At 41.1% G+C, this 22,927-nt stretch overlaps 1 protein-coding gene across 1 annotated transcript in view; it reads right to left on the reverse strand.

The window, feature by feature from the left end:
* Window positions 1-416: 416 nt before the first annotated feature.
* Window positions 417-22,927, reverse strand: part of hcn2b (hyperpolarization activated cyclic nucleotide-gated potassium channel 2b) — a 35,276-nt gene continuing 12,765 nt past the window's right edge. The window contains exons 4-8 of the mRNA XM_062395761.1: window positions 21,213-21,431; window positions 9,393-9,539; window positions 8,637-8,877; window positions 4,811-4,975; window positions 417-1,405 (exon numbers count right to left, since the gene is read on the reverse strand). Of these exons, the coding sequence (XP_062251745.1) occupies window positions 435-1,405; window positions 4,811-4,975; window positions 8,637-8,877; window positions 9,393-9,539; window positions 21,213-21,431 (1,743 nt within the window). The 3' untranslated portion in view covers window positions 417-434. The remainder of the gene's footprint in view (window positions 1,406-4,810; window positions 4,976-8,636; window positions 8,878-9,392; window positions 9,540-21,212; window positions 21,432-22,927) is intronic.

A 22,927-nucleotide genomic window follows, 5' to 3' on the forward strand; every position in this document is an offset into this window, starting at 1 on the left:
CTTCTGTTATCAGGTCCCTGATTTTCTTTTAGTCCCATCTGGCCCCAGATTTCCTTTAAATGAGCGGAATGAAATGGATGGTGAAGCAGATATACTCATTTGTTTTTAACTACTTACTGAAATACAATAAATAAAGGAGGGGGGGGGGGGGCTGGCAGATGCTACATTACCACTACTGTTATGTGCATCTACTGTTTGTGTGAGTAGAAATGTCTTGATGCTGCAGATTCATAAGTCACCATACAGACTTTATTATATTAGAACAGTCATCTCTAAGATTATCCTCGCAGCCACTCAGTCAACATTCATACAATCGGAGAGTCAAACTGGACTGAGTAGAGAGAAGAGGAGCTGTAGGGGGAGAACAGAAATCCTCCCATGTCCGTGCAGTGATGCCCCCTATCTGAGTCCCTCCTGCAAGAGTTTGATTACCATCACAAGTTTGATGACAGCCTGGATCTAACTTTGATGAGGTCTGTCTCAGGAAGGCTCACAACAGAGTCCTTCTTTGGTCGTCCCGAGTCCCCCAGACCTGCTCCCTCAACCCCGACTGCCAGTCCTGCAACAGCCCCAAAACTCTGTGCAGAACCAGGTAGCGATGCTACAGGGAATGCCCCCACAGACATTTGGTGGGGCAGTACCACCCTGAGTGGTATAGCGCTCCGAAACCCTGTGTGACTTGATGGGGTCTGGGGGGGTCCAATGGAAGTAGAGGAGACTCGTGTAGAATGGGGTGGAGTAGGGGCACCTGGTTGGGCCCCCTCATGAGGCAGTGAGGGCTGAGAGAGTGACAGTGCTCTGGCGTCTTGGCTCAGACTGCCCATTTGCAAGGAATGGGTGCTCTTATGTGTGCTGAGCCGGTGTACAGGGCTGGCTATGTGCTGCTGGGCCAGTGAAAGCTGGGAGCCTGAGGTGGGACCTGCCAGTGCACTGGATCCATAATGGAATGTCCGTCCTCCAACAGCCAGCGGGCTCTGGACAGGGGGGCTGGTCAGGACCGGAGCAAAGGCACCAGAAGCAAGGAGCTGAGCCTGCAGGGGAGAGACTGGGACAGGGCTGGATACACTTTGCACCACCTGGAACCTCCTCACCATCCTCGGGGACTGAAGGTTCCCTGCTCCCACTGAGTTCCCCTGCATTGGGGCACAAAAGTTCATGGCGACTGCCTGCTGCAAAGTGGCAATTGCGGAATTTTGAGGCTGGTTTGAGGAACCCGGAGGAGTATAGATCCCACTATTCAAAGAAGGTGTCATGGACATGGCCCGTGGTCGTGGTACTTCCACCTGTTGAACCATCTCCCGATCATATTTAACTATCTCCTGGATCATCTCATTCTCATGGTTGTTGAAAACACCCGAGTTCAGATCATGTTGAACTTTGTGCATCAGGATCGAGTTCTTCTTGCCTGAAATGAGACAGAAACAGAAAAGAGCACTGTTGCTTAAGTAGATACTGATGGTGCTGAAAAACTTTGCTCCTGCCTTTTTTGCAAGAAACAGAAATAAAAACCTTATCATTTACCGTCATCGATTTCATTCTATTCCTGGTGATACCGCACATGACCTGGTGATGCCCTACACATAATCTATATTTTCCCTGACATGGGGACAGGGAGTCCGTGTTTTTGTAGACTTACCTCAGCAATGACATTGTGACAGAGTATGTCTGCTAATTTGTGCTTCTACATAAAAAACAGTCGATTAGGTGATGCATTTGTGTGTGTCTGTGTACATGTACTCAGATACTCTGCATGCACTGGCCCTCTAGGAGAAAATAGAAGTTACCTTGGAGTAATGCTAGCTCTAGGTATGTATGCAGCTGTGACTGTTCTTCTGCTAGAACAGTTGCAGCATTTGAATTTGATGTCATGAGAGTTACTATATTACCAGCATCACATGGGCTCCCCTAACCCCCTTGTCTCCACACACTCAAAAATCTGAAGGAAGTACAGTAGATTGTGTAGAATTCTGATACAACAAGAATTGCACAAACCTGTGGATATGCAAACAACCCAATCAAGGTCAAGGAAGAACCCCTGTTTTTCAACTTCTCTTGTATGGATTCAGCAGTCTGTGGCAAACTGATGTCCCCACCCAGGCATTCTCAGTTCACTTCAAGCTTAAAATCAGGTGACTGATGATCTCTCCTGACAGCCACAGCACCTTAACAAGTTAAAAATGACCTCGACAACTCAACGTGTGGCATCAAGCTGTGAATGACGCACACAGATTAAATTGACTGTGACTTTTCACCAGTAAGTGACGAGGAGGAGGAGGAGGAGGAGGTTTGTTGAATACCCTTGAATGCAGATGACCGATTTTCGAGTTAAGGAATACCTACAGTCACACTATCAAAATGTAAATCAATGCAGCATCGATAAAGTTGTGAAGAGATCAGAACAAGGGCTCTCATGAGAAGGGGCAGAGCCATTAGCAATAAATTATACTGCTGCACCCACTACACAAGTCATGATTGAGACATCATGGAAGGGAAGAGTATGAGAGATTCTTCACATCTGTCCACACATGGTTTATCACTGACCATGGCTGTGCCAGCAGAAGCATGAAGAGATGAAATTCCATCTTTACTGCTGAGAGGAAAGTAAGACGAGTTTGTCATAGTTATGGTCAGGCTCGTTCTGGGTATACTTCCTGAGGAATGGTCAGTATAAAACATAAGGTACAGGCAACGCCTCAGGGTGAGGTTAACTTGCTGATGGAACTTGAGGGTGGGCTGAAAGAAAAGGGAACAGGGCATCCACATAGGGAGCTAGGAATACAAGTTGTCCCAGGTGCCACTAGAGGTTATAAGTCCTTTATAGATCAGGTCCCATAAGAAACCAAAGCAGTTGATAAGCTGAAGCTGCCTCTGTAGCAGACATAAGCAAACACAGGTACAAAACATCCACCTTTATTCCAATGTAAGACCTCTGTAAACCCTTAAATCACTGGTATACTGTTTCCTGTACTGATATTAGGTGGCACCATGTTTACAAGCATCTTCTCAACTGTATGATACAATGACAAAGAATCCTCCAGCTTCTTCTTCTTCTGTATATGAGTAAGCTAATATTATTTGATGTTTTATAGGGTATGGACTAACGTAGAAAGCCTGGTTTCATTAACATGTGTAATCATGCCTCAGTCTGAACTGTTGTGAATTGCAACAAAAAACTTTAAGATATGAAGGTTTTAGACAAAGATAATGTTGGAAGCGCTGGACTTAATTCAATTTAAAAATGAGGATCTTGTCAAGTTGCATCCATCACTGTTTACAGTTCAAACGATATGTTGCGTCATTATTTTAGAGCGTGTCATTCGATTTTATATTCTTACCATGACTTGTGATAAATCCCACTGTGTTTGATCCTTTTTTCTTACGGAGAGTTAATTAAGATCCCATTAATGGTCATTAATATGTATTAAGTACACATGGAATCAAGTGGGGATATTTAGTTGGTGGTTAGCTCCTGAAGCAGAGAGGTCAGTCTCGCCCCAAATACGTGATCTGTCTGACTGAAGGCTGCTCATGTGTGGAATCTGGCTGCTATGGCAACAGCTGGCAGCTGGCAGATGCAGGGCTTTTGTTAACATGTGAAGTGTGGTCATGTGACAGGGGGATGTGACATCAGCTGCATTGCTGACCTTGGGGGTGTATAATGTCAGAGGACAAAAAAAAAATTGCACGTTTTGTTTACTCCTTTACAGTGAGCTCCCGAGGTTACAGAAGACAGCTGCGAGCGTGTGTGTGTGTGTGTGTGCGTGTGCGTGTGTGAAAATACAAAGCGATGATGGTCACTGCTGAGCATTCATTCGAACAAATTAGTAAATGCATTTAGAGAGGGTTTAGAAGTACAGTAACACAGGTGATCTTGCTCAGCACATTCTGCGTCATATTTCAGGTGTCACAAACACACTTTGTTAAAGGAACTGTTTTCCACAGGAAACATTCATTTCTTTTACACAAATAAACCCGATATATGATTCACAGCCATGAATACACTTTTACATTCGCTTCCTTTTCTCCGCCCCACACATTGTCCCTGTCAGCACCAGTCCTACATCACACCACAGCTGTCAGACATAGACATCAAGCTAATGAATGGACACATTCTCCTTATGCTTCATTTCATCATATGAATGAATCATCCATACCTGGGGGTTTTATCTGGGAATTAATCTCTTTAATACATTTCATGAATTAGGTAAGGATGGAGGGATTTTTTTAAATGTTTATACGTATATATATATTTATGAAAATACAAAAAAGGACTTAAACATGAATGATTCATGGGCTCGTGAGGTGGTTGACTGGACAATAATTTCATGCAAGCAATTTGTCTGAGTAAAAATGTATCTGACATTATGTTGGATGGGCAAAAAATAAAATTAGAGTAATGAGGTTATTCTACACAATCTGAGAATAATAATATAACTCAGTGAGCACCTCAATTTAAAGGATCATGTGAAAGACATGTGCCTGAAATAGGGCTGGACGATATGAACAAATGTTTTATTTTTATAGACAGATATCTGCTCCGATGTAAAAATTGGGGTTTTAAAGATTTCTTCACGAACAGAGAATTACAAGCGAAAATCATTTAACAGATCTGAAGTTGATCAACTGTGTGTTTTATCGCCTGCTGAAACAACATATCAGCATTATGTTAATAAATATATATTGTGCATCTTTTATATTGCTAATGATGAAAATTTGATTTCGCTAATTACTGATATTGTTTAATCGCCAAGCCCAAATCCATACGACACTAATGAGCAGAGTTTACAAATCCGTGTCTGGGTTTTCTTACCTATTCTGTCCAGTCTGTCAATGGCCACCGTCTCAAAGGCCCTCCTCATCATGGGATACTCCTCCAGCACCTCGTTGAAATTGTCCACCGAGAGGGAGTAGAGGCGACAGTAGGTGTCCGCTCGCACACTGGCCGTCCGTCTACCTCGGGTCAGCAGGCAGATCTCTGATGGGGGGGAAATAAACAAGACAAGGGGCTTTTGGTCAGGTTTGTAAGAAAGGCCAGGCCACAACACTTTATATTGTAACAACATTGTTACAATAAATAATAGAGCTTAAAATGTGTGTGGATTGAACAAAACTATGTGCAAATGTGCGATCATAGTGAAAATGTTTAATGCAGGCAGTCGCTGTGTGGACTCAGGATGACGCACTGACAGTAACACTGAGTATTTCCTGCAGCACTGTACAGTCAGGTTAAGGAAACACTATATTTGGAGATGTGCAGCTAAGCTTCATTACATTCAGCTGTTCTCTCTCTCCCTCCCTCTGGTATCTTAGCTTTCCTCATCTATGGGCTGGGGATGTCTGTTGTCTTGACAACCATATGCCCTCCTTCCACCTCGCCTAAAAAGGTCGACCTCTCCTCAATCTCTGGGGGGGCAGGGGGGAAATGAAATGCAAGGAGACTCCACTCGTACGTGCATGGTGGCACTGGACTGAAACTGTCTGTGCATGACTATCTGTAGCAGCAGAGCAGAGAAGAGTGGTCTACTTCCTAATCTTAGTTGAAATTAAAGAATGCAAAGAATGCAAACATTAGACTTTGGAGAATATGCATATTTGCTTTTTTGTCGCGAGTTGGCAGATTAGATTGACAGCATTGTAAAAATTCTATATGCTACTGCTACCAGTAAGTTTAGCACAAATACTGTAAAAGGACATTTATTTTGATAGAGCTAGCCTGGCTCTATCAAAATAAAATAGCTTCAAAGTTGACAAAAGCTCAGTTATTATGAGTAGTTATGTAATAAACAATTGTTTGACCCGGTACAGTCTCTTCAGGCAATCTCCAGTGGTTGCCTGGCCCACTCACAGTGATGAAAAGACTCAAAATGTTATCAGTTTTGATCGGGATCAAACTGATAACATTTTATCCAGAGTTTTTTTTTTTAAGTGCGACCTTCAGTGTGACTATGTTTTCTGAGAATCTAATAAAGGATTTATATTTCCATGGTATATTAATGTTTAATATACAGAGAGTCGTCACTGTGCTTACAGGACGTGAGTGGTTAGACGTTTCATGATCAACTGCTGTAATGAAAGTTTATTCTGTGGGATGCACTGTACAAGACAGAGCTGTGACATGCAGTCAAATCACCAGTCTGTCTGTTGAAAAACAGCTTATTCATTCCATATAATCTGGTCAAAATAGCTGAGATGTCAGTGCACAGACATCTTGACCAAACCATACTCAGTCATGTTTGGAAGGCTAACATTTCATATGTTCCAGTTTTATGAGAATTGTGGAAAAACTCTCCATAAAATGGCCAAGACGTCCTTTCATAAAGTGTCTCTTGGGATTTTCCTGGTTATGCAAAAACACATGCATTTGCATATTTCCAGCATCATTACAGTGGAAGTGGTGAGCGCTGGGAGAGGATGATAATCTGTATGAAGCCGCTGGGGCTGAATTAAAAAGCTGTTTAACACCACGGGATAGCCATTTGCAGCTTGTGGATAGGGCAGCTGTCATTCTCAACTATCATGAAAAATGCAGAGAAATCAATGATGAGTGAAATATATTCCAGCATTTATTTGAATAGTCCAAGCTTCATGGGATCATGACTGCAATCATCTTTTTTCTCCAGTCAAGGCACTGATTCTCCCACTGTTTCCTGCCCACATATTTTTTTTATATAAAATTATCCTTTAATGGGCTATTGCCTGATATGTTTACTGGAGAACTCCTTCTGTACCATAGCCGGCTATGTTGCGTTTCCCAATTGAAACTGTGATGATTGTCGTGATGACCATCATGGCAGCACCAAGTCTTGGATCCATTGTAAACAAAATGCATAGGTGTGAGTCCAGTATTACAAGCCCCACAATATTATATAACACAGCCTTTTGATGGAGAGCTCTTTAACCTCAATCAGTGCTTGCACCTACTTTAACTAATTCAAATTATAAGAAAAAAGTCACAACATATTGTGAAAGCATGGTCTTCACCATAAATCAATTCAGATTCAATAACTAATCTACTGCACAAAACTCAATACATCATTTTAAACACATCCATTTTAAGATTACAGCGGTTGAATGCCTCCGCCGACGAGGGCAGTTTCCATGTACAAACTGTATTTCTGTATTTTTTCCAATTCATATAAGGTCAGTGTGACCTTTGACCACTGAAATATAATCACTTCATCTTTGAGTCTGACAACAAAAGTTGAAGAAACTCCCTCAGGCTGTCTTTTAATATCACATTCAAGAGGCCAACAACATGTTTTTATCGCCACTTTCGACAAAAGAAATCTAATAATTGAGTCTAAGTGAGCATGGGTCAAGTTCCCTTTAGAGGTTTCCGGGATATTACATTAAAAAGGAAAAACGTATGTTTGACTGGTCAAAGTGACCTTTGACCTCCAAAGTCTAAGCAGGTCATCCATGAGTTCAAGTGCATTGTGTAAGATGTAATGAAATTCCTTATGGGCAGACCTAATATATCACATTCACAGGGATGTGAGGTCACTGTGACCTTGACATTTTACCTTAGTTACCAAAATCAAGTGATACAATTTTTGATTCCAAGTGAATGTCTGGCCAAATGTGAAAAGTTTCCTTAATGGCATCTCAGAGATATCATTTTAATAAGGCAAACCAGATATGTGCTTTGTGAGTTCACTGTGACCTTTGACCATCAATATCGCATCAGTTCATCCTTGAGTCCAACTACATATTTCTACCAAAAGTGAAGAAATTCCCGCGAGGCATTCTTGAGATTTCTGGCATATAAACAGATCCATTCAAGCCAAGTTTTACAAGTGAAAAATATGGAATTCTATGATGGTAGTACTGAAAGATGATGGGGGAGATGATACCTATTGAACCGTATGATCTTACTAAGCCTATCTGAGAGGAAGCCCTGATGTCAATCTGTAACATGTATAAAACATGTGACCCTAAGTCCACAACCACAAGTGTAAGAATAGCAAAATTCTATAAAAAATGTAGTGCATTTTTGGCTTTATACGACTATTTGCTGTTACTTACTAATTCAAAGATTTTACCACGGACACTCACTGCTGCTGCAGTTAAAGTCAGCTGTCCCTCAGATCCAAGCTCACTGCTACTTGTATGTATGAAGAGAGACGTGCGATTCCCTCCCTGGTGGCAGGGGTGACATTATACCTGACCCCGTCTTCACTGTTCCGTGCTACTAATTAGTTGTTATTAATTGGCTATGTGATTTGTGTGCCATGCGTCCCTGCCACTGCAGCTTCACCCTGGGCTGCCAGCACAGCAACGCTGCTGTCAGTGAACTTTGGTCAACTGCAGAGGGCGAGCAGACGTTAAAAACCCCACATAACTTAAAGTTGCAGTGTGAAGAATTTAGTGACATAAAGCTTGGAAGCTGCATGTGGCAGCTGAATACCCCTCGCCTCACCCTCCCCTTCCAAACATGGAAAATAACCTGTGGTAACCTTCAGTTTTCATTAAAACTCAAAGGGTGTTTAGATTGTCCAATCTGGGCTGTTCCAAGTAACATGGTGGCTTCCGTGGAGAGAAAAAAAAAGACTCAATTGTTTTCCCTACCTTTTTCAATACAATATATTTTTTAAGTAAAACTAGCTTGTCAGATTTGACAGTAAACAGCAACGAACCTCCAAAGTAGGATCCGTCCATCAGCTTCATCCCAATGTTTCCTTTGGTGAGGATGCTGACCACGCCGTGCTGGATGAAATACATCTTCTTACCGATGGTGCCCTCTCTGACGATGTAGTCTCCGGGCTGGAAGACTTCAAATCTCAGTTTGGTCAACATGGCGGTCACAAAGTTGGGATCGGCGTTAGCAAACAGCGGCATGGACGCCACCAGTTTGCGACAGTTGAAGTTGACGATTTCCTGCATTATGACAAAAAAGTAGTTTTTTGCTTCAGCATCTGAAGAAGCAAAGCTAATGATGCAACCATTGGTGATGTGGGTATCTTGAGTGTGAACTACAAGTGTGATCGGTAGAGTTCATTCTTTTATGTAAATAAGATTTGGATCTTTAATTTGAATATTTTGGTGAATATGAGAATAAAGTCAGTTTGAAAATTACCTTCAAATTGTGTAATTTTCACTGAAGACTGGTATAAGCTTCAGGTGACTAAACTGAATAACTAGAATATGAGTAGCTTAAGAATAAATAATATGTAAATCCATACATGTTTTTGTCTGTATGTCTGGATCTGGACCCTCAATCCCTAAACTGACAAATCTGAAGCTCTAGACCAAACAAGGTAGGTCTCAAAGTTGAACTTTGTAATGAATTTATTCCGATCCACTAACTCAGTGGAGGGTTGAGAGCTGTGTGTCTTTGTGAGCCACTGATCACAGTATAGTAGGTGCTGGGTGTCGGATGGGTGTTGTCATACCTCGCGCAGAGGCTCATTGAGCTCCTCCAGGATGCTCTCCTCATCAAACATCTTGCCCTGGTATCTGTGCTCGTAGTAGTCATGGATTTTCTGTCGGAAGTCGGCGGGAAGTTTGTGGAAGGACATGTACTGCTCCACTTGTTTGTACTAAAGGACAGAAGAGAGAGGCGTGAGGGATTGTGAGTATTGGTGGCAAAAGTTTCACAGCATCATGCCTTCACCTGAGATAAAACACTGACACCATCCTGAAGCATCGTGGTTATTTCTCATTTCCCACTCACTGTTGTTTTCAGACCGTCACAGGGGGCTAATCAGCTATCAGGGAGAATTAGTTTGTGAAGTCATTGAGATGTACACAGAGATGCTGTAGGTTCTGCCTTTAGCTATGGGGAAAAAAACTGTGATGAAGCTATTAAGGAAACACATAAAAATGAGTTGGAGTAGATGGAGTAGATGTTGGCTGCAGAACATTGATTGTTCACTGGAGGATCACTTGAAGAGATTCACACCATCACATATACACATATTCACCACAGTTGTTCTTATCTCCATCACATGCGGCCTGACTTTCCTCCTCTCAAAACAAATTACGACGCTCCATAACACAGTTAATGTCTGGATTCCCTGGAAAATTGAAGAACTGCTGTAAGATAGAATACTATTGCCCTCTGCCGCTTAGGGAATAAATCTTCGCTGTACACAAATGGCTTTTGGCTTTTCTTTATAGGAGGATGGGGGGGGCTTCTGTATACTTTCATGCATCACCACCTTTCTGTAAAAAAAAAAGTATAAATATATATATAAATACACTGTTACACTGCACAAAACAACATCCTGAGGGCGAGAAAGTAGCCACATGACTTTTAGCACAATAGGGCAACAAGATAACCCTTATACTAGTTTAGGAGATCTGTTCACTTCCTGTTACATCAGCAACCAATGCCCTAACACTGTGGAGAGATGGAGTAGGAAGAAACAACCTGCAAATAAAAAAGCCAAAGTAATTTGGTTAAAAAAATCAGAAGAGCAGGAAGAGGGGGATGAATCAGCATTTTGGCTTGTGCGAGAAATGTAACAAATCCATGTTGGAGTTGCTTTAAATATGATATAAGGCATTTGTTGCTCCCAAGTGTGTGTGTGTGTGTGTTTGTGCGTGTTAAACAGTCTGAGTCATCCCTCTGTGGAGTAAACTGACAATTGGATGAGTAGTAGATTTCAAGTTAAAGGTCAAGGGAGAACCTCCGCTGTCCGACACCACACTTGAAAAATACAACAAGACACATCTCAAATCGTCCACAGAGTTCAAATCTGTTTACTTAAGGAGGATTGATCGTTGATAAAAAGCCTCGGATTGTAAACAATCGAAATCTTTATCGTGACAACCATCGTGTTTTAATTCCCATCACTTCCAAGGAGAGAAGATATAGCTCATCTGAACTAATAGTTCTAACTTCTACCCAGATCACTCTGTAGTGTTTGTCAGCAGCGGACCCCATATGCTAAAGGTCTGTGCAGACCAAATATGTGTTATTCATCTGAAATTCTCTCATTAAAAAAAACCTAACCCAGAGATGCTTGACATGTTCAAGATCACAGAAATGTGTTTTCTTCATTTAATCTCAGTGGTGGCAGCTTATCAAACTGACATCAAGAAATAGAGTTGATCGGGATCATTTCACATCTCTATGATCAGAAGATTAAATCATCTTTAGTTGTCGCTGACAGCTTCTCGGGATTGGATGGACCAAAGCTTTTTCTTTTTTTACGAAGTGAGAGGAGCACAAAATAATCGTCACTGCTTGACTCCATTGTAACTGCAGCAAATTCTCAGATAAAACAGAATAAAACATCACACTTGGGGCATGATCTACTAAAGGTTTGCGCGTGTGAAAACGTGTGCAAACTTTATTTCACCTGCAAAAAACATGCAAGCTGATCTACTCACGGTTAGCATGCAGAATAACAGGCGCTGTCCATTTAGTCATTTGCAATGAATATGCAATATCGGGCGGTTCTTTCTAATGAAATAAATCCTCTATATAAGATGTTATGCTGAAATTAAGACTCTGAAAGTGTTTTTTCATTTAACTTGTGTTTTGACTTTTGGACCCAGTGAACATTCAGAGAAATACAATGCTCTAATCATGGAGAGTGTTGATATCTTTCTGCCTAAGAGTCAATGTCCTGAGCCGACACAATCATGAATTATGATGACACGCCCTGTAGGGGGGTGCAGCACGGGCGTGGACCGTGACCTTGCTTGTAACAGTTGATGACTCGCATGAGGTGGGATGGCACACTGTCTAGGAAATTACATTTTGTCACAGTGTACGGTGACATATGGGTTAGAGAGAGAAACGGAGGCTTGACCCTAAGTGCTGGGCTGACACGGCAAATCACGATACCCTTAATACGGCACATACTGGCTGTCATGGGGGGATGATATTAATATTGCTTCTGTACAGGAGGATTTTCTCTTCATATATAAAGTGCTTAGTGGTTTTTACAAAAGGAAAAACCTTGGGCTTATATAAGAACTCCAACGGTTGTGGATAAATATGACATTTGTCCCTATTTTGAGAAATTTAAGGCATTTGTTGATTAATTTCTGTTTAAATTAAATCTAAATATTCTCCTATAATCCCCTTCTGCAAACTCTTTCTTTATGTTTCTCTTTCAGGCTCTTTTACTGAATTATCATCTAGTAACACATGGTTCTCCAGAGTAACGCACATCCTGAGGAAATAGATCCTTTATGTACATAACACACAGAGACATAAGAGCGTGACCTTATACATGACAACACGATGATCAGACTGGATCACTCACGTTAATGAACCATATAATGAAATTACAATTTACCGCATCTTTTTCTTACTTACTTAAACCAATTTGATTCTAAACATCATTCAGTCGTAATTAATTGCCTCAGGTCATGGTTAGTTTAGCGTGAACAGTCACAGCATGGCTCTGAATGAGGATGTCTTCCACAGCCATCTTTCCAAAACTCAAATTAAAACTGACGATGTTTGTCTCGGATGTTTGAGGGTATCCCCCCACCCCCCCCTCACTTTAACTTGATAACAACCCTTCACCATTTTCTGTCAATGACAATAAAGACGCAGCTGACTTCCAGTGTATCCAGCTCATTCAATCAAGCATGAGGATAAACTGGGAGGCTCCCATTAAGTGTTTCCTGCCTGAGGATTCAGTGTGTGACAGTCTCAATTAACTTAAAGGACATCTCTCTCTCTCTCTCTCTCACACACACATATACCCTATCTCTCTCTCTCTCTCTCTCTCTCTCTCTCTCTCTCTCTCTCTCTCTCTCTCTCTCTCTCTCTCTCTCTCTCTCTCTCATTCTCTCTCACACACACACACACACACACACACACACACACACAAAGCTCTTGCTCTTGTTCTCCTTTAACTCTTCTTAGTGAAGGAGACAATCTTTGGTTTTCTTTGCATTAGCCGTAGAGTATTGGCCATGTCAGTCAAAGTCAGCGGAGAGGAACTGAGACCGAAAAGTGAAATAATGATAAATAATAGACTGAACTACAAAATGCACAGTCCGACACAGTTATCTCATATCCAATTTGGTTTGGAAGTGCATAATGCACTGGAGACACTGGATAGATCTAAATTTCCAGTTTACTATCCAGGTTTGCAGAAAAAAAGTCCATTTATTTTGTTAAAAAGTTCCCACAGAAGCAAATCCGTTCACATTCGGTTGACATTATGCAGGGTTTGTCTCATAGAATCAGTCTTTATGACCAGGAATGCAGTTAAGCCTGGACTTAGATCCTCCGGCTGTATTTGTATACAACTAACAAATGCATTACATTTATGAAATCCAATCTATTCATTTTAGCCATTGGACTTAGTTAACACTGAGCCAAAACAGTACAGAGGTTTTTTATAGGACATAAAGCCCCAAGTTGGTGGCTTGGGCACATGATGCATGGTTGTCACTGTAAACTGCCACAGAGGGAGAGGAGAAATTGAATTGGCCGATCCTATTAATGGGCTGTGACAAGTCTCATGCTGTATCTGTGTGTGTGTGTATATGTGTTGATGTGCTGTCGTTAGGGTGTAAAACCCAAGTTGACATCAACTGAAGCTTTAGCTCCCGAAGTGGAGAGCGAAGACAGAGAGATAAACACAGACAATCAAATATGCACTCACACACTCGCAGCTCCCTGTGTGACGTGTGTGTGCAGAGTCTGAAAGGTTAACGCCACAGTAGTTGATGTCCTTTATTAAATAATGCATGATCACAACAGCAGATATGAAAAGGTTGTGTTGTTAATGTCGGAAAATCAGTGATGTGAGTCAGCTTTTTCTAAACTTGGATCCATGATGTCATTATGATCAATTTATTCCTAAAATTAGAAAAGGACTTCCTCTTTTCATGAAGTGCACTGATGACATGATCCAGATAAAAAAACATCTCGTATTGATTTCTCAATTAAATATAAATATCACAAAAAGGGAAAATAGGGTGAGAGAAGGCGAATTATGTATATAGGAAAAGGTTAAAAGAAGGAAATACTAGTCAGTTGATTTGAAATTGGTACTCTACTAATCATCAATGTCAGGTTACGTCTGGGAAATTCTGCTGTGTCGTTTCTTTTGAGGCTCTGGAGGAAGACTTCCAAAGTCTAACAAAGAATATTTTCATTGTTTGACCTGGGAGACCTTACATTTTTCAGAAAAAAATGTAAGGTCTCCCACTCTCAATCGCTTACAGATGCCCTTCATGTAATGTGTATCCTCACCATGTGGCTGCCTGATATGTTATCCTCTCATTTCTTATCTGTGAGGACTATTGTACATTAAGTCTTGTTTTGAAATTTCTACAAATAAATCATATATAAAAAATATATATATAAAAAAAAAGAAAGTAGGGTTGGTGAGATTGGTAGTCAGGGACAGCCTATTCAAATACATTATCCACTAACAGGTTTTACTATTATGGGAAATGTATGATGCAGATTATTTGACCGATGTTAGTCCGGATTTGTTAGCCTCCGCTACGTCAAAGACTTAATAGTTAATCCTCGGATTATCCCTATAGCTCTAAGAAGAACTATCTGAACACCGAGCATGAATGAGCTGCAAGCAAAACCTACCACTTCATTTCCACCAGTTCTTCTAAAAACTAAAACTCAAGCCTATTGAAATCATTTGAAAGTATCTGTACTTATACCTGTTGCATAAAGAGGAAATTTGATCATTGGATTGTCTCAACAATTGAGGAGAACAACCCTGATCCAAATATATTTCAGATCAAACAAAAAAATGTTGAACTTGAAAACCAATTAAATCCATTTCTGACTCTCAGGGATGGATTGTGGTTATGAGCTCCTCAAAAGAGCAAGAAACCTAAGTCAACCTTGAGTGAAATTCTATTTGTTGTCAAACTCCAGCCGAGGTGTGTGTGAGACTCAGGCCAGGCTTTATTGAAAAAGAGCAGTTCCTCAAGTCGCTGCTTGATGTGTCAAGGCTGAGTGGAACAGTGGCCATCACCGAGGGCCCGGGGGGTCACGTCTCCCTCGTCTCACAGCTATTCGGACACGCTGCTCTGTTGCTCTTGAAGGGATGCGAGTGCAGTTACATAATGGCTAATGTGTGGTGTCCGCTGGCAGATGGTGTATTGCCCAACAGTCAAGGGCGAAAGGATGGAGGGTGAGATGAGATGGAAAGTGTTGTGCAGAAATATGGGTTTACCTCAATGTGAGGGGGAGTGGCAGGTTGTCACCACCGTATCATCATTTTTACTGTAGTACTATTTGTAGAGACTGTGAGTAATAGAACAAAAAATCGGCCACAGCCTCGCGTCAACAACTGTGTGTGTGTGTGTGTGTGTGTGTGTGTTTACATACTGCACTAGAGTGTGTGAAAACCAAAGACTGTATATGACGATGGACAATGTATCTCCACTTCCCCCCACTATCCAGAAACAAAGCCAAAACACCCCGGATATCCTGTGCATTTGGAGTTAATGCAGTATCGATTGGACGATGGAGCCGCGTGAGCACACTCAACGAGTCGTGTATCAATCTCAGCTGTCAATCAAGACGTGTCAACTTGTTCCATAGCATTAAAATAAAAATAAATGCTTGAAGAAACACCAGTATGACAAGAACTACCTAAAATGGTAGAAACCATCATTGAAACAAAATATTAGACTGGGTCCATATTTTGGTCCGTGTCCCATCCACTAACATGGAAGAGGCAGCGTTAACGACCTTTGGTGCAGTCAGCCACCAAATCAGGATGTTTGGCTTGATTTTTGGGGAGCTGGCAAGTAAAAACCAGTTAGCTAAAAGTAGTGATACATGATTTATGTAGATAATTAAAAGTGAATAACACAACTACCTATAATTAGAGTATAAACAGGCTGATTAGCTAAATGGATCATTGTTTGAATAGCCATGAAGTAAAGAAGGTTTAATAATTGGATAAAAGGATAAACAGTTAAAAACAATTGCTAAAATGTGAAAGAGTGAAAAGTAACAGATAAATGTTTAAAACGGATATATAGAACTATAATAAAGAAAATTGAATAAAGTGAAACCTGTCAATATTAGTTCAAACTAATCAATGAAATGTTGAATGTCGAGCCGCTGACACTCAAAGTGGTAGTAGTGACGCAAACTCAACCTTAAACATTATGGAGGACCATACATGACATAAGTAAAAATAAATAAATAAATAAATGTATAAATAAATACAGAAATAAATAAATAAATGAATAAATAAAAATGGAAATAAATAAATAAATACAGAAATAAATAAATAAATATGTTAATACCAAAAGAAATGTCAAAAGAAATGTCTTAAATATATTTTAACATTTATTTTTTCCCTGATACATTTCCTTTGCATTTGCAGTGTCCTTATGCTAATGAGAAAGGCGGGCCTAACCGCAGTCTCATGCAGGATTGGTCACAGGAGTGTAATGATCCAGCCCTACTACTTCTGCCTTTCAATGCTGGTGTCCAGTAGCTGTTTGCAGCGTTGAGCCAGTTCACACTTAAAATGAACTAGTTCAAGTTCAGAGGGTTAGTTAAGGTTATTTTTTATTGGGATGATTTAGGTGTCAGTAGTCCTGACTGTGAGCGTCACGTCTCGTGTTGTAATGAGCACAAGGAGCGAGCCGAGAGGAGGAGGAGGAAACAGAAACTCCAGCTCGTTACAAACCACCTGCAGCTTCTGCTGTGATCATGAAGCCGCTGATCTCTGAGCAGATGTGACCAGAGAAGCTCTGTGTTTCCACTGTTTCCACTGTTCCACAGAGTCACTAACTGGCTGCTTCACGGTGAAGAGATCAAGTCTCAGTCACTGCCCGTGTCTCTGAGCGAGTGTGTGACGGAGCGCAGGGGCTGTGTGTGTGTGTGTGTAGCTCAGTTGACCAATCCTGCTCGAGACTGAGGTTAAGCCCGCCTTTCTCATTAGCATAAGGACACTGAAATGTGGAAATAAATAAATGTGGAAATAAATAAAAGTTGCAATAAAAGTGGAAATAAATAAATAAATGTGGAAATAAGTTTAAGACATTGATTTATTTAATTCTGCATTTATTTCCATATTTATTTATTTATTTCCACATTTATTCCAACTTTTATTTTTCGATTTCAGTGTCCTTATGCGAATGAGAAAGGCGGGCCTAACCTCAGTCTCGAGCAGGATTGGTCAACTGAGCTACACACACACACAGCCCCTGCGCTGTGCCACACACTCGCTCAGAGACACGGGCAGTGACTGAGACTTGAGCTCTTCACCATGAAGCAGCCAGTTAGTGACTCTGGAACAGTGGAAACAGTGGAAACACAGAGCTTCTCTGGTCACATCTGCTCAGAGATCAGCGGCTTCATGATCACAGCAGAAGCTGCAGGTGGTTTGTAACGAGCTGGAGTTTCTGTTTCCTCCTCCTCCTCTCGGCTCGCTCCTTGTGCTCATTACAACACGAGACGTGACGCTCACAGTCAGGACTACTGACACCTAAATCATCCCAATAAAAAATAACCTTAACTAACCCTCTGAACTTGAACTAGTTAATTTTAAGTGTGAACTGGCTCAACGCTGCAAACAGCTACTGGACACCAGCATTGAAAGGCAGAAGTAGTAGGGCTGGATCATTACACTCCTGTGACCAATCCTGCATTAGACTGCGGTTAGGCCCGCCTTTCTCATTAGCATAAGGACACTGCAAATGCAAAGGAAATGTATCAGGGAAAAAATAAATGTTAAAATATATTTAAGACATTTCTTTTGACATTTCTTTTGGTATTAACATATTTATTTATTTATTTCTGTATTTATTTATTTATTTCCATTTTTATTTATTCATTTATTTATTTATTTCTGTATTTATTTATACATTTATTTATTTATTTATTTTTACTTATGTCATGTATGGTCCTCCATAAAACATTGACACAATATTTGAACAGTAAATACCTGTTGTGGTGTTACTTGACTAACAGATCATTTGAAGTGAACACATCATGATGGGTGATGCAGATGCAGAGGTAGTTAATCTGACGGGGATGAGGGGGTTTATCGGTTCTACAGTGTTTGTCATCAACATGCAGCGTCCCTCTGTTATCTTACATTTACTGTGTGTGTGGTTCTCTGTTTAAATCTTGTCCCCGGACGTGCCTAACACACAGCTAACCAAACAACATGTGTCAATTCTGATAAGGCTGAAAAAAAATTTGACAAACTTTTCAATCCATGGTTAAACAGTTTGATGTCACACCTCTCTTTGGTCAGTGGGGTCGTTGCACATGTACACTCTCTGGAGAAGACGCTTAGCGGCAGAGCTATTATGACATTTCTGTCTCAACACTGAGCACGATGCCGGCTGTTGACTCTGTGTTGTGTCAATAAAGGTTCATGCTGTCGCGAGCGGTTATACAAAGAGTCTGTTTCCTCAGGGTGGCAAGTTCCAACCCACAGCTCTGCATCCAGTCTGTTATATGACGGACCTACTGCGGACGGCCGTGCAGCACGACTCAGTTCATTGGGTAATAATGAACAAACAGTCACAGAGTTCTGGATGTGGGGTCTGTTGTTTTAGTCAGGCAGGATGTTAGCACTCACTGTGCTGCACATCATGGAAGGAAGAGAGAAGGAGAGCAGCAGCAGGAACTGACTGCTCCGGACGTCACATCACTGACAAGCTACAGCCACACATAACTGACACAAAACAGAGACTCCCGCACAAAGTGGGCAGCTGGTTTGTCTGTTTCTGTTTGCAACTCGTGAAACTGTGCCTGCTGTTAGAAGACATACTCTAGACACATGGCATCAACGCTTTGTGCTAAATTTGGTATAGCCTGACTTACATCTGTGGGAGTGGTTAACAACAGGTCTTTAACAGTGGTTAGGCAGAAATAGATGGCCTGTGTAGATCATCTGGCTCAAACCAAAGAAAATATAGGCAAGAATAAGTCTTCTTCTGAGTTAAGAAGTAAATTATTTGTATAAACAAAAAGCCTGGCTCTGGTATTATATTTAAACCCATACCAACAAATAATCAAACCTGGATTAAATTTTCATCCCCAAATTCCACTGTAATTCCTTCTGTCAAGGTGGTTGTGTGTTCGTTAGTCTTTTTGTCTGTTAAATATCAAGATTACTGAAACATTACAGGACAGATTATCATTAAATTTGATGGAACGATGCTGTAAAGTTCAGAGAATAACCCATTCAATTTTGGTACAGATTTCATTCAGGCATTTTTAAGAGAGTGATATTTATGACTGTGTGCAAGTTGGTGTAGCTCCAGATCAAATCTGGATCTAAAGAATTTGAATTTGGTTTCTAAAAGGGGCTTCTGAGTGTTGGCATAGTTGTGCACTGTCTCAGTTGGGACAGATAGCAGGAGCTTCCACACAGTTAATAAGGACCACAACAAAGAGAAACACTGGAAATAGCACTTAATCAAACAAGGTTAACTAAAGAAAAGATTAAGATCAAGAAGGAAATACTGAAAGAAAAATGAATAAATAATGAGAGAGAGAAAGAGCATTTGGAGAGCTCATACCTCTGCTAAGGCTTGTTGTCTTTTTAAAGGAAGCAAAACAAAAACAACATTCCTGGATCCACACATTTATCTGGATAACCCAATTTGTTCTTTAATAATTTGGTGGGTTAATCATTGTGGCCTTAACAAACCTTCACAAAATGTTCTAGGAAATCTGTTCAGTAGTTTTCTTTAGTTCTAGTCTATGGTTCATCCACAGTAACAGGTTCATTGTCTGTGTAAGAGATGTTTCTGTGAAGAAAAGAAATCCTTGTGCGTCCGTTAAGTGCATATCCACCATGTAGTTACAGTAACATTATGTATGCTCAGTGATTATGGATGGTATAGCCCCGATCCATTGATAATGAATCCATTCCCTGTTGTGTTTACCCTGCTCATAAATCTGGCACATACATACAGTGGCTTCATTACAATTTAAAAACCGAAGCCTTCCCACAGGAGAACGGGTCCGCTATGAATGCGACATCATCATGGATGCTCACTGATATCATGACCTAGAAAATAAAGCAAGACGGTTATCGCTCCAACGAGATGCACGGCTACGCCACAAGAGTCCAAAAGTAAACAGGGTAGAGCCAAATGCTGTTGACGACTCAGTGGTAAAACAGATCTTTTAGGTAAATCCCTCCGATGTGTGTGTGCGTGTCTGCATACATGTGAGTGAGTGACAGATAAGCACGAGGCATCCCCACATCAAGCAGGATCTAAGGAAGATAATAAGACCCAGAGCAGTGACGACACCGTGGCCTCATAAAGCAGGAGCGTGCTCCCCGGTTTGCAGACACCCGCAGCTTTGATCTGCTGTTGTCTGGGGACGACAGACGACAGACGGGCCGAGGCCACCGAGCTCCAGCCATGAATAAACAGCTAATAAAACAGATGGTGTTCCTATCAAAGTGTGTTGGAATCAATTGAGGAAACCCTCTCTGTTCAAATTGAATGTGATGACCTCGTCTACAGTGTTGTAAAGGGTTAACACTGTAGATTTAATATCCTCATGGAGTCTCCTAGTGGCATCAGGCTCCGCTCTAGACAGTGGGGCCATCTGGGTACCAGTAAGGTAATCATGGATCCAACAGCCTGATTTATATACCTGTGATCTGCAGTTAGGGTGTAGTCAATATATCTGTTTTCTAATTTAAGTTTTAGTGTCATCTAAATAAAACCTTTCCTGTAGTGCAGATTAAGATTTATGACGACACCGCAAATAAATTTAGTTTTTGGTGCTGACGCCATTGAGAATTAAAAATATCAAAACAGCTTTTATCAGAAAAAAAGTGTCTCAGGACCTCGATAGAAAACACAGTGCATGGTTTTCAGAGGAATTATTTCCTCAGAATAAAGAAGTTCTACTGATGCCTAACAGCACAGTCTGTGGATTACTTGGAGAAACCAGGACCATTACTTCTGAAAAGAGATTTATCAAAATAATTGTTTGATATTGATAAAAATCCCATTTGTTGCTTTCTTGACTCTGTGTTGAATGAGAAGATTGATACCACGTTCATATCAGTCCATCAAGTACAAAGCCACAGCAACAAGTTTAAAGTGAAAATACAATTTGTCATTGCTTCTTTCGAATCTGAATACAGAATAAGTAAACACAACACTGAGTGTGACTTAGTGAGCTTGAGGAGTGCAAATAGGTATGTAGCTCGCTATCTCCTTATCTGGATACTAATCTAAACTGACTGCTGGTGTTCTGTCAGTTTGATAACTTAACATAACACTTTCATTGCAGGGGATAAACACATATTGACCTTTTCCTGGTACTGCCGCCTCGATGAGTCCAGAGACTGGATGAGCGCAGTTGCATGGCCGATGAACATGGCGTAGCAGGTGGCTCCCACGATCATACTCAGCATGGTCAGCCAGATGTCCGACATACTCTCCGGGGCTTGTCTTCCATATCCAATACACAGCATGTGGCTCATGGCCTTGAAGAGGGCGAAGGAGTAGAGCTCGCTCCATGAGTCGTTCTGTGGGAAGAGGGGAGGGGAGAGAAATTTAGGATAACAAACTATTAAGAGTAAGGAAGTGTCAGTAGAGGAATATCAGGGCATTAATGGTCTACAATTCTTTGCTCACTGCTAAATGGTTATGTCTCTGGACCTGATAAGAAAAAGATGGCTGGTCAGCCCTGACCTGAGATAAACACTCAGCATGTTTTTTGGATCCTTCATTTTTAGGTGGATGAATATTTTGTCATATTACCCCTGAAACTTTACCTCGAGAAATATCTAACAGTGTGATGCCAAAATCTGTCACACTTGACATCAGATCCTCATCCATCATGCTGCTGCCTTATGTTAAAGGTTCAGTGTGTAGAATTTAGTGACATCTAGTGGGCAATAATGCTGGATTATAAATGTAGCTCCACATTATTAGAGTAAAATGAGTAAGGTTGAGGATGGATAAATACATAATCCTCAGAGTGCCCACTTCCATAGAATAGCTTACTACTATTGTATTTTTACTCTTCTGCTTTAGTGGTTTTGACCTGATGACCTGAGCCTGTCATCTCTGCCCAAGGTAGTATACTGTTAGGACACATTGCACTGAATATATGTGTGGAGATAGAAATAATGAATTCCAGAATGAGAGGGCTAAAGTGTATAAGACAGTCCTGAAAAATATGAAGGCCCTGTGTCTGGTGATTGTTGCAGGTTTGGTGGAGAGCCTAATCATCATCACTGTGCTGCCTCGTCTTGTTCTCGGACAAGCAGAAGGAGATGAGGGATACAAGTGAGTGTTAATGAGAAGCTGGTTCATGTGCCTGCTCCAGTCTGCCTTTGATTGATGCTCAAGCACTCACTCAACTCTAATTCCCCATGTTAGAGTCATTAGAAACTCTGCAACACAGCTGAACCTCACATGGGGGATGTGGGGGATCCAACAGGAGTGGATCACACACTGTCCGAAGTTCACCAATATGTGTTTGTGAGTGTATGTCCTTGGACCAGTGGTGTCCTCAGCCTCTGATTAACTGGTTGGACTGGTGGGTGATTTGTTTTTTTTTCCAGGGTCATTTGCATTTAATTTGAGATTCAAATTGAGTTGGTTTTGGGGGAGGTGAAAGAGGGCTGCTATCAAACGAGTAATCAGAAAAAGGATTCAAAGAACCGCAAAGACAAAAGAAGAGAATTTAAAGGCACTCAGCCTTCGAGCAACAGGACAACCGCAACTCAGTCCTGTTGTCAGATTGTGAGCTTTATAGCTCAAGCCCCAAGCATGACTCATATTTGCATGTCGTGTTTTGAGCTGTCAGCTGGATAGATTGTTAAGATTTGCTGGAGGAGTTAAACTTGGCCTGCTAATCTTTGATTAAAGACAGACAGTTTGAAGCCTTTACGATTTTAAGTGGCGTCATAAATTGACAGATCTGTTGTTACAATGATGTATCCTTGAAACTGCAAGGTCACTGTATCCACAGCCCCCGAAGGCCATTATAATAAACATATTTCCTGCAGACCCT

This window comes from Platichthys flesus, chromosome 9 (assembly GCF_949316205.1).
Source record: "Platichthys flesus chromosome 9, fPlaFle2.1, whole genome shotgun sequence".
Lineage (NCBI taxonomy): Eukaryota > Metazoa > Chordata > Actinopteri > Pleuronectiformes > Pleuronectidae > Platichthys > Platichthys flesus.